At 34.4% G+C, this 13361-nt stretch overlaps 1 protein-coding gene across 7 annotated transcripts in view; it reads right to left on the bottom strand.

The window, feature by feature from the left end:
- LOC126745640 (protein still life, isoforms C/SIF type 2) overlaps positions 1–13361 on the bottom strand; it is a 252589-nt gene that overhangs the window by 17089 nt on the left and 222139 nt on the right. For all 7 annotated transcript variants that reach the window (XM_050453574.1, XM_050453573.1, XM_050453571.1 and 4 more), the window contains one exon: positions 8154–8341. In XM_050453574.1, coding sequence (XP_050309531.1) covers positions 8154–8341 — 188 coding nt within the window. The remainder of the gene's footprint in view (positions 1–8153; positions 8342–13361) is intronic.

Below are 13361 nucleotides of genomic sequence, written 5' to 3'. Positions count from 1 at the left end.
CTCAAAATTTAGAAGACCTTAAGTTTAAAAATAAGAGAAACCTGCAATAAAATATTAATTCGTTCTACAACATTCCAAGAAAAATTGTAACTAATGCGCGCAAATGCTTACAAAATAATGGTGGTCATTTCGAACATTTAGATTAATTATAATTTATTTCATAATTATGTACCGGGTGTCCAAATAAGAAAGGACGCCGGGCTGTATGTCGGAAACTATTCATCGCACAGCGCTGAAGAAAAAAATTTCTTAAGAAAAGTGGCCAAAAAAAATAGCTGGAAAATATTTACAAGTTCCTAAGACTATCACAAGAGGGCGTAACTACGCAGTAATTTCAAAAAATTCAAATTTCGTCTAAAATAGCCAGTATTAGGTACCATTTTGAAAACATTAGAATAATCTTCATTAATTTTGCCTTAATTTGGTTAAAGAAGGTTTCTTCATATCTACAATGAAAAGGGTGTGAAGATTATAAATAATACAACTTTTTAATCGCCCTGTACTCAGATTCTTTATTAAAACTAATTCAAGTGGGTACTCGTTTAAAAGGAAATTCAAAGGGCTTTCAAAATATGCACCTGTCAATGTCACTTTGTTTTCAGTGAAGTCGTCAGAGGGCGTTGTTTAACAGAGACTGGGTTTTTAGAGATTTTCTCTAAAAAGTTAAATGCAATAATATGATTTTTTCACTGCGGTTTCGAAGACTTAAAACATACTAACAAACCAGTGAAAACCGCGTTTCGATATCTCCATTGTTTTTCGAGTAATTTTAAAATAACCTATTTTTCAAATTTTAAATATAAGTACCTATAATAATTTAACAAATGATTCAGAATTAGCAGGAATTGACAGATTAGATAAGTCGGAACAAGTTTGTCTCAGCGTTTTAACATATATTGAGTCGCATTAATATACAGGGTGATTCAGGGTAGATGGCCTATTAGACGTTTTAGGCGAATGGCAACGCCGATCGATCTGAAAAAAAAAACGTTACAAAAATTAAACTCCCCCGACTTGATAACAGTTTATTTCAAATGCAATCAGAACTCAACGGATGCCCCTAGAATAATATATATGCTATGCGGTATCCAGAACAGAGACATTATACGAAAAGGACATTTGCAAGATTAGCTACTCGGTTAGCAGAAAATGGCAGTATCCGTTTACCTCTTATTCAATCTTCAAAATCCTTCTGACTAAACAATTATAACAAATAGCGCAAATTAATACTAAATATAAAATAAATAAAAATAAAACATATAACTAAATCAATTTCTTTCAAGATGTTCGAAGTGTCCACCATCGTTACTAATACAGTCGCGTACTTTTCGGTAAGTAACGTGAACTGCAGCCTCCACTTCGGCAACTGATATGCTTGTTACCGCATTTCTGATCCTGGCTATCATATCATCTCGCGTTGTAGGTCTGGTTTGGTAAACGATATCCTTTAGTCTGCCCCACAAATAAAAATCTAGGCAAGTCAGATCAGGAGATCGCGGGGGCCAAGGAAATATACTTCCTCGACCAATCACCTATGAGGAAACCTTAAATTTAAAAAAATCTAAATAGGTGTGTCTATTGAGGACCTCTTCAAAAATTTATGGACCAATAATTCTTCCCCCTATTATCCCACACCAGACATTAACAGACCACCGACCCTGATACTGCACTTCTCTCATCCAGTGGGGATTTGTGGGAGCCCAATAGTGCATATTGTGTAAATTTACACTACCAACACTAATGAAAGTTGCCTCGTCTGTCCATAGAATGTTTGAGACAAACTGGGGATCTTCTTCCATCATATTGCTAAACCAGTTACAATTATCAAGTCGTCTATCAAAATCGGTTCCTGTTAACTCCTGATGCAGCACCATATGATATGGATGCAACCTAAAATAACATTCAAATTAGGTAAAAAATAAAAATAATATATATATTTTAATATTCGATTCTAGTAATAGTCAAATTTAATTATCAACTTTTTAACAAACCTGTGGTCTCTTAAAATGTTATGCACAGTTGATTTCGTAATGCCCAAATCCAATGAAATTTGCCTTATTCCTATGTAAGGGTATAATCCAATATAAGCAAACACATTAACAATATTTTCTTCAGATCGTCCAGAGCGACGTCTTCTGTTAAGAGGTAAATGGATACTGCCATTTTCTCGCAACCGAGTAGCTAATCTTGCAAATGTCCTTTTCGTATAATGTTTCTGTTCTGGATACCGCATAGCATATATTCGAGAGGCAACCGTTGAGTTATGATTGCATTCGAAATAAATTGCTAGCATATTATAGGCTACTTCATTTGGAATTTTCATTTTTAAACTTTTTAATTTGTAGTAAAAAAACACTTACACATAAGAAATAACTTAAAACTGACAACTGTCAATTTAAGTAACTTTAAATGACATTTTCCAATCCTTTGTTTCTGTTTATATTTCCATAGGCCTCTTGATATAATAGTAATATTCAAATAGAATTAATAAATAATGCTCTAATAAATCATATTCGGAGATTCTCGATTGCCAATTATATTTTCAAGTGGAAATATGATTATGAGCTTCCAAATAATTTTTTAGTAATTTTTGAGAATATTCTGTCACAAAGACCGCCCTTATATTGCTAATAATATTTAAAATTTGAAAAATAGGTTATTTTAAAATTAGTCAAACACAAATGGAAATATCGAAACGCGATTTTCACTGGTTTGTTAGTATGTTTTAAGTCTTCGAAACCGCAGTGAAAAAATCATATCATTGCATTTAACTTTTTAGAGAAAATCTCTTAAAACCCAGTCTCTGTTAAACAACGCCCTCTGACGACTTCAATGAAAACAAAGTGACGTTGACAGGTGCATATTTTGAAAGCCCTTTGAATTTCCTTTTAAACGAGTACCCACTTGAATTACTTTTAATAAAGAATCTGAGTACAGGGCAATTAAAAAGTTGCATTATTTATGATCTTCCCCCACCCTTCTCATTGGAGATATGAAGAAAATTCTTTAGCCAAATTAAGGCAAAATTAATTAAGATTATTCTGATGTTTTCAAAATGGTACCTAATACTGGCTATTTTAGACGAAATTTGAATTTTTTGAAATTACTGTGCAGTTACGCCCTCTTGTGGTAGACTTAGAAACTTGTAAATATTTTCCAGCCATTTTTTTGGCCACTTTTCTTAAGAATTTTTTTTCTTCAGCGCTGTGTGATGAATAGTTTCCGAGATACAGCCGGCGTCCTTTCTTATTTGGACACCCGGTACATATTATTTAATAGCGTTTATTTATTTTAACTAAGTTCTGGATTTATTTTTGTTCTTTATTAATTTGTTTATTAAAAATAAATTTATTATAAAGTTAGTCAGATCATTGTTGTAATATTTATTATTTTTAATTGCCTCTTATTAATATTGATGTTTAATATTTAGAAGCAATAATGTTATTCAGCAGATGATTATTGAATAAATAAATTAATGGCAGCTAAACAAATTGTACACTCTTTAAAGGCTATTAAAAAAACCAAGTCACTTTGTGTCTAAAATGGATATATTATTACTTTTATATTATTTTAGCATTTATAAATATTTTTAAATCACAACCAAAAAGATAACTTTTTACTATTTCAATAAATAATTAATTTACATTAAAAAAAAAATCAGGTCCGTATTAGGGAAAAATTCCTGACGATGGCTATTAATATGTCGAAACGTTGGAAAACGTATGATTGAGATACATCACTTTAAAGGAAATAAAAAATGTTTTTAAAATAAGTTATGAAAAATGCAGGTCCGTATTTAAAAAAAAGAAGTTGACAGCTGTTGCCAAAGTACCAAACGTCATAAAAAAAAATTAAAGGTGTAGTTTGTGGGGTTTAGTTTTTAGAGCACAAAAAATTATAAAACTTTGTAATTAAAAGTAAGTTTCTAAAATCCATAATTTTAGAAATAATAATTAAAATAAAATTTGGCGTTTTTTATAAATTACCCTGTAACTCACGAACTAAAAAACATTTTGCAACGCTGTAAAAGGAGTTACAATAAGCATCAAAATTGGCAACTTTTTTCTGATTTAACCGCCTTCGTATCTCCTATAGTTTCGGAAATAGCAATAGTCACACATGGCAAATAGGACACTCTGTATATCCGGTGTTTTTCATATTATACAAGTTGCAAAACTGTTATATTAATATGCCCCGAAAATGTGTTAACTTCGAAGACAATTTTTGTTATGTTTATGGCAGAATAACATTTTCTTCGCAGAAACGCAAACTGACACCACCCGGTTGTGAAAACTGTCTATCAGCATTATTTTGTCTTAAGTTAGGCGATCAGGAGAAGTCATGGACTCCACACATCTGTTGTAATTTGTAGCGGGGGTACTTACATACTCGCCGTATGTCCACCCTCTAACCTTTGACGTCGCAGGGTACCCGTCAACCCCCCTCACTATTTCTTTGTACAGTTATAGGAGAAAAGTCGACAAAATGCCTCGGGCGCCACTCTAAGTAATTAAAAGAGCTTAGAGTCCCCTCTAGCCTCTCGGGTAAGCCTTTAGACAGTGGAGAAACCAGGTAGAGATTGAAAGTAGACTGTCCGGTTATAATGAGATCTTATTGCTTTTAATCTTTATTATTACAAATACTAATAAGTACCAGGTTTGGCTGCTTAAAACTAAATGAACAAAAGTGTCCTTAAAATCTAATAATCCCCATTACCAATTTCTATGATTAAGCACAGGCAGTTATTTGGGAAAATGTACCGGAAAATTCGGCACTCTATTAATGACGCAAAATAGTATGATTTAAGGGACGATGTTATGACGTTTTGTGCAAGCGGTTACGGATGACATTCGTTAAGCAAAGCCGGAAACTCAACACCAATCAAGCGAAGCAATCTCAATCAATCGGTCAACATTTACCTCTGCTCTGTTGCTATACGGATGGTTATTATGACATCACGGACTCGGTTATTACTTGTCTCTCGCCACTTTGAGAAGCCAAGTAATAATTAATAAACGCGGCTACTGCCTGCCCTACAAAACACGAAGAAAGATAGTGTCCAAGCAGTAATTTTCATCAATCAAACAATTAAACGGAACGGTACGGCCGCGGACAGAGCAGAAAAAAAAGTCAATAATAAAAATTATCAATTAAATACAAAATAAATCCGCAGTGAGTGTTTCTCTGGTTGCAAACAAGAATGTTACTTTTGGCAAACGGAACTAATGAAACGTTGGTTTAATCACCCGTTTACTACCTGCCCTGCAAAATACGAAGAAGTTAAACACGAAGTGTCCAGGTAGTAATTTAACAAAACCGCGCTGCTGCCTGCCCTACAAAACACGAAGAAAGATAGTGTCCAGGCACCAATTAATAATATTCGCGACTGTGGCTTGCCCTACAAAACACGAAGAAAGATAGTGTCCAAACCAGAGTTTTAAAAGTTCATAAAGCGGAACGGAATCAATATGAATATTCTAATAATTAATCGTAGATAAAAACTCACAGCGGAAAAATAAAATACGACCGTCTTCCAAGCTTGTAAAAATGGTAACTAAAATACCGTAACGCGGATAATTTTACGATAATTTCATTAATATAACCCGCTTCCTACCTGCCCTACAAAACACGAAGAAAGATAGTGTCCAGGTAGTAATTTAACAAAAATGCACTGCTGCCTGCCCTACAAAACACGAAGAAAGATAGTGTCCAAACCACAGTTTTAAAAATAAATTGAACGGGACGGAACGATATCAATAGCAACGGATTCGATAAAGATCTTAATACGCGAGCTTGGAAACGGCCGGTCAACTGTTAACAGGTGGCTCTTACCTAACCCAATTCACACTGTCAACGTCAAGACAAAATTAAACGTAAATATTGAAAATTTAACGGTGTTGAAATATGGAAAAATTACTGGTACTTCGATCGAAAGGTATGGTACGACCTTACTGCGACTAATGTGTCACCTTGGTGGACCTGGAACCTTTTTACACCCATCGCAGGAATTTGGATGCCGACGACTTACGAACATCCTCGGAACCAATCGTTGGATAAAAATGCAATTGGGAAAACTTAACGAAAATAGAGTCTTTCCTCATGAAAACGGTACGGATTTATAGGCTATGACCTTATATGGTAAACAAACTTAGTTTCAGCTCTCAAAACCGGCTTTTCAGGAAAACCGCGGGGAACTGAATCATGATTTATATTTAATTTTGCCACACTGAGCATGCCCCTTCATTTAACAGGGCATCCCAAGGTAGGTAAACCTTGAAACTTGCAAAATAGAACATGTAAACAATGCAATAGCATGAAACGAAAATTTGATGAAAATAACCGGAAAACTGGAAGCATAGTGATGAAAACCCTCTCAGTTTTAGGCATTTGTGGTTCTTTATTATCCTAAGAATAACCAGGGCTGAAAACAATAAGGCCAGAGACTACAACATAATCAACAGAGAACTAGGCATAACCTATAAGAAATCAAACCTTTCCAGGATACTATCAGGCTAGAAACCTCTTTAGGTTGGTTTCTTTATGTATATTTACAATTATAAACCCCTCATGACTCACAGGTAAAGCTTAAAATGTATCTTTTTGTTATGTACATTATAAATTTAGAGGTTAAAATGTTAAGGGAGCAAAATTATCTAAGTTCTCTTACAAAAGACTGCCTGGGCTTACCCTTATTACTATAAAATAAAGACAAAATCTTGTAACTTCGTTACAAATTGTTGTTCAGTTACTTTGAGGGACTGGTTGAAAAATTTCAATTCATGTCATTTGTCACTAATCATAGAAATGGCTGCTACTTCTACTTAACTCCTATAGAAGCAGGATTGTCAATGAAAAATATAGGAACGGTTAAATACTGGAACCTTCCGTCAGCTACTCGACCCATCGCGCGTTCTGACAATCTACCAGTTCCAACACGGCTCAAAATTCAAAAATTATGAAGTAGAAGTAATAAATGATAATAGTGAGGGTAAGGAAGAACTCAATGCGCCTTCAACATTGAAGCACACTGACTTTGAGGTCAAAGATGATATACCGCACAGACTGACTCAAGCAGAAGTAAGTTATCTAGTTCGAGACCTTAATTTGTCACAGCAAAAAAGCACTACTTTTAGATTCAAGATTGTAGCAATTGAATCTTCTCCAAAATAATGTCAGGTCTCGGAGTAAGGAAACCTCAGCAAAATTTGCTTGCTTTTTTTGAAAAGAAGGAAAGTCTCGTTGTTTGCCGCGACATAAATGGTCTGATAAAATTTTAACCACGACGTAACTGAATGGACGCTGTTCATAGACTCCTTCAAGCTTAGTTTGAAAGCTGTTTAGCTTCACAATGGCAACCAACTGCCTTATATTTCTATTGGCCATGCAGACCTATGGAAATATGAAAGCCCTTCTCAATTCAATTAACTATGTGAAAATAAGTGGAAAAACTGTGGCGATCTAAAAGCCATTGCTATACTTAGATTAAGAAACGTATTTTTATTGAGCCACAGATTTGCCACCTTATGAAGGATCCTGAGATTGACAGAGTTTTGGGGGAGGGAAAGAAAAGGAAGTATAGGATGCTCTTAAGGGAGTTATTGGATTTTAGGGCTACAAACGAGATGATAACTACAGAGATTTGGTAAAAGTACTTCTGGAAAAATATTATCAACTCCGATGCAACATGTTCCCTAAAATCCAATTTCTCCATTCTCACCTGGACTTTTTCCCTTCTAACTGTGGCGCTGTGAGTCACGAACATGGTGAGAGATTCTATAAGAAAATTTTTAAGATAGAAAAATGATATCAGGGCCGTATGATTACGGATTACTGTTTGTTTGTGTGTAGGGATGATCCAGACCTATCTTACAAGAAACAAGCCGAAAGAAAGCGAGCTAATAAAACTGACGCTTCATCAAGTTAATGCTTTTATAGTGTAACTAAAACTATAGAAGTAATTAAATGTTCAGTTTTTTTTATATAAAGTAGGAAAATAATATAGTTTTTCTTATATACCAGCTATAATGTATTATCATGCCTATTTGGCATCACAGAACTAGAACTAATCCTTGGATTGTGGTTCCCAAATCCCATAATTTTTTTAAATACTAAAATCAAAACTAAAAACTAATGAAGAAGGAATTTGTGTTTACCGTCAGCATTTCCGATAGTTTTGCTCCTACTTCTAAAGTTCGCTGCTATATCATCGCATTCCTGGCTATCAATATTGCTGTAGTCTATATTACCAGCTGAATGACGTTGAGATTTCGATTTTTTTGGTTTAACCATAGTGTGCGAACCTTGAATTATTATGTGCTGTTTTGGTCTTTCCAAGGTTTGGCTGGAATGTAAGAAACTTATAATAGTTAAAGTATTTATGCTGTGACTGTAGTCATAAGCCATCTTATACAGTGAAATAAAAATTTGTGTAATGGATCCTTTTTTACGCTAGAAATAAAAATCTGACCCTAATGCAATTATTTGTAAAAGCCTAGTATGATCAATCCATTTCATAGGCACTGACTTAAGCCATCAAATTTTCATCATTTACGGCATAAAAAGTATATGAATAGGTAGTAAGCATTTACTCTTATGTTTCTTATTTTTGTTTTAAAAAACTAGGGTTTTATTGCCAGTAACACAGGTTTTGTCTTTTTTGAAAGGTGTGTAATAACTAATTAATTAATTGAATACTGTAAGTTTAAGATTTTGATACTCCCTAAAGCGGAGAACACACATACGCGATCGCGACCACGATCGAGATGGCGATAGCGATCCGAATTAGAAAACGTAAACGAATACATCAGCACATACATGCTGCGACCTGTTTGCGTTTGTGCAGCAACCAATCGCAGTGTCCAACGTGATACAGGAACATTCGCGGTCAAACGCAACAGGTTACGTTAATCGCAGGTCGCACTGAGTTATGGTTAGATAAAATGACTGATTTTACGGAATTATTGATTGAAAATGTAAAAACGTATCATGTTTTATTTGATTTATCCCAACCAGATTACAAAAATATGCGTATAAAGAACAAAATATGGGACGAAGTCGCAAAGAATATGGGATTAAAACACACAGGTAAGCATTTTGTTTATTATATAATTAGTTAAGTAATGAAAAGTTTAATCAGATTATTATAAAGTACTAAAATAAGTAACAAATTTCTCACGTATGTCAAAAGCCAAATTTTCTGCTCTTCTTCCATCAACCGGCAAGCTGTTAAATAAAACTAGGGGTCTATCATTATTCTCTTGTAAGTATACAAACTGTTGATTAACATTTTTAACTCGTAGAAGGTTGTGCAATACGCAAGCTACTTTGACAGTACAGTTTTTTAGCTGTATCTACTTTAACTTCTAATGGCCTAAAAAACAGTCTCCATTTGTGTGCCAATATGCCAAATGCATTTTCGACAACCCGACGTGCTCTACACAAGCGATAATTAAATTTTTCTTTATTTCTATCAAATCGGGATTGTCTGTATGGAAATGGTCTCATTAAATAAGTACTTAATGTAAAAGCTTCATCGCCTATTAAAACACACTGAATTTCATCATGATCTTCATCTGATATAGATCTATTCGGTAGTACATTAAAAGTGCCATTTGCAAATTTTCTACCCATAGCCGATACTTGAAATATACCTCCGTCACTGTTTTTACCATATCCACCTGCATCTATGGTAATAAATTTGTATTCAGGATCAACAATCACCATTAGAACAATTCAAAACTTTTTCAAATAAGAAAAGTAATTTGATCCACTGTTTTGTGGACACTTAATAGTTATATGCTTCCCGTCTATACTACCCAAACAATTAGGAAATTGCCATACATTTTTATAACCCAAAATTGGTTTTTCCCACATTTCTGCTGTAGGCTCTGACATATAAATTGGTTGCAATCTCTTCCAAATTGCTTCACAAACTTCTTCAAGAATTGAAGTAACTGTTGAGAATCCCATCCGAAAACTATGACCAATTGTTTTATGAATCATGAATGAATCGCCTGTCGCCAAAAATCTAAAATTAAAATATTTTAAAATAATGAATATAAAAAAAGCATGTTTTATTCAAAGTAATAAAGTTTGTTTTGCTAAGAAATAAATGTCGCTAGTAGAAAATAAATGTAATTCTGTTGTATTTTCATCCTGAAAATGGACATTGAGGTCCACATAAGTGTCACATATTACCATCAACGATTTTGCAGTAACCATAAACTATTCACCGTTTTCTGCAACTTTTCAACTTGTCTTAACATTTCAAGGGTACGCAGCAAGTGTAAAAAAGTTGTCGACGGAAGGACAGATAATGGTCAAATACAAAGTTGCCAAAATAATAATGGAACAAGAATTAAGTGAAATCCGGATGCAAAGACAAAACCAACCAAGCAGTAGTTCCTGTTTTAATTCCATGGAAGTATCAAACATGCCAAACTCCCCCCCACAGCGTTTATAGTTGACAAACAGTTGTACTGCTCAGGAAGTCTCTGAAGAAAGTTCTGCAACAACCTGGTATGAGGAATTCATATCCTCATACCAGAATCCGATTTTCATCCTTACGGAGTTTAGGATAATATACAGGGTGTTTCTTAACCTATACGCATAAACTTGGGAAATTATTGCTAATGATAAATAATGACTAATAGTGAAAAAAAATTTAGGTAAAATATTTTTAGTTTCTGAGATAATTCTTTTTTTTTTTTCACAAAAATGTAATACCTTTATCAGGTGGAATTTTGTTTTCAAATTAAGAAGTAAACAAGTCCGGATGATGTTTATTATGTTTAGTAGTACCTACTTTGCTATCAGTTGATACAGTTGTGGTCGTATTTCGTTTTTTATTAAAATTATGCTGCATAATTTTTCAAATGAGGAACTAATGGACATGTTACTGGCATACGGGGGATCAAGACAAAACAGTGTGGCTGCAGCTAATCTTTATGCACAAAGGTTTCCTCATACGTATCATCCGTCGCGTGAAGCTTTTTTACGTGTGATTCAGCGGGGTAGAGAAACTGGAAATTTGCGGCCGAGGCCAGGGCAACATGGTGGAGCCATTAGACTTAGGCGCATTTTAAATCTGGAGAATTTGATTTTAGATATCATCGAAGAGCATCCTGACATAAGCACTAGAACAATTGCAACGCAATTTGGATTATCACCAGTCACAGTTTGGCGAATTTTAAGGCATGAATTACTGTATCCATTTCACGTCCAAAGGGTACAAGCTTTACTTCCAAGGGATTATGCGCCTCGAGTAAACTTTTGCGAGTGGTTGTTACATCACCAGCAGTTAAACCCAAACTTTACCACGAACATTTTAGCTACGGATGAAGCAATTTTCACCCGCAATGGTATTCACAATTTTCGCAACACGCATTTTTGGGCAGTTGAAAATCCGCATGCCATTCGGCGAACAAACTTTCCAACAACGATTTTCAGTAAATGTGTGGGCTGGAATTGTAAACGGAATACTTATTGGCCCTTTCATTTTGGATAATAGTCTAACTGGTGCTCTTTATTTACAATTCTTGTGACAAAATTTGCCGGTACTCCTTGAAGAAGTCCCTCTTCACATTAGGCAGAATTTGTTGTTTCTTCACGATGGTGCCCCACCACATTTTGCGCGACCAGTGTGACGGCATTTGATTCGAATGTGCCCCGATCGATAGATAGGCCGAGGTGGGCCAATTGGATGGCCTCCTCGATCACCCGTTCTAATCCGCTTGACTTTTATTTTTGGGGCCACCTAAAATCTCTGGTGTATGTAACCGAAGTTGACAATGAACAAGAATTAAGAAATCGGATATTTGCTGCCGCCGAGGAAATTTGACTACAACCTGGATTAGCTGCTGTCTGCAACTCTTGGATTAAGCGTGCTCAATTATGTATTGAAAGTCATGGATATAACTTCGAACAGTTACTATAATAGTTAAATAAACATTAATTTTGGAGAATTTACGTTTTTTTTTAATTTTAATTAATAAGTCGTTTATCTCCGTAACTAAAACTATTTTACTTAGTTTTTTTTTCACTATTAGTCATTATTTATCATTAGCAATAATTTCCCAAGTTTATGCGTATAGGTTAAGAAACACCCTGTATAGGTTATGAAATTCTCCTTCTTCGTTCCGCTTTTTATATATATCATGTACCCAAATATCCCTTCTCTTTCTTCTATAATTTAAATTATATTATTTAGCATGTGATGTCTATTTTAAACGGTTATAAAATATGCACTACTTCAAAAAAAAAACAAATAAAAGATAAGGTTCTGTACTTACTTTCTTGTTTCATTAGCATAATTTTCTTCCTCTAATAATATAGCAAGAATGAGTGCTTCTTCCTCTAAACTACACATTTTTCACTTTTGGTATAAACTGGATCGCAATCGCAATATGTCTGTTCACTTACACCAGCGATCACGATTTGCATCGCTATGGCCATCGCGATCGTAGTCGCAATCGCCTATGTGTGTTCTCCGCTTAATACAACAGCTAAAGTCCATTCAAAACCAAGAGCCTAGATATAAATATCGTGTGTTGTTAGCGCAGCCTTCTGAGCGGGCTCTGAAGCGTATATATTTGTTTATGCCTGATCTCTGGCTTTTAAACGGACTTTACTTAAATTGACTCTAAATCTGATCATTTATAATTTGGCTTACTGCTTTAATATTTATGATTATTCAAATGAGTGATATCCAGAGATGCTATAACAAATGTTTTCTTTAATATAGCTTTATAAGCATATTCCAGCAGTTTTCATGTATTTCTTTGGACTACTTTTTTAATTTTTGATCCATAACTTTATAATTTTTTAATCTTGCAGTTAAAATGAGTAAGATAGTTTTTTGTTTTTCATTTCTTTGCAGTCTGAAGATTCATGCAGGGTGTCTCTAAAGGGTCTGTTCAGCATTCTACCAGATACAATACAAGTGAAAATAAGACGATTTAACCTAATTTGCCTCTGTCCAAAACTTGATAAAAACCCAGATACAGGATGTTAAATAAATATCAATAAATCACATTTTCTTAATATTTTTGGATTGCTCTTTTGCAAATTTCACAATTTCTTTAATATAGGGGTTTTTTGAGATTAGAGACTTAAATTTATTAACGACTACTAGAGGCACCACGAGCGGGCATTAGAATACAGTTAACTCGCTAAAATTTTTTTGTGCCACGGTGTATGTCAGTTTTGGGTGGAAAAATCTTTTTTTCTGCCTGTCTTGCTTAAAAAAAAGGTATACCTTGTAGATGTCTCCCAAACCAACAGTTTTCGAGAAAACGCATCGAAAGATGATGCAAATTGTAAGGTTTATGACAAGACGTAAATTAGAGTAAGCCGACATTTGT

The sequence above is a fragment of the Anthonomus grandis genome, chromosome 16 (genome assembly GCF_022605725.1).
Source record: "Anthonomus grandis grandis chromosome 16, icAntGran1.3, whole genome shotgun sequence".
Taxonomy (NCBI): domain Eukaryota; kingdom Metazoa; phylum Arthropoda; class Insecta; order Coleoptera; family Curculionidae; genus Anthonomus; species Anthonomus grandis.
This window is presented reverse-complemented; position numbering and strand designations above follow the sequence as displayed.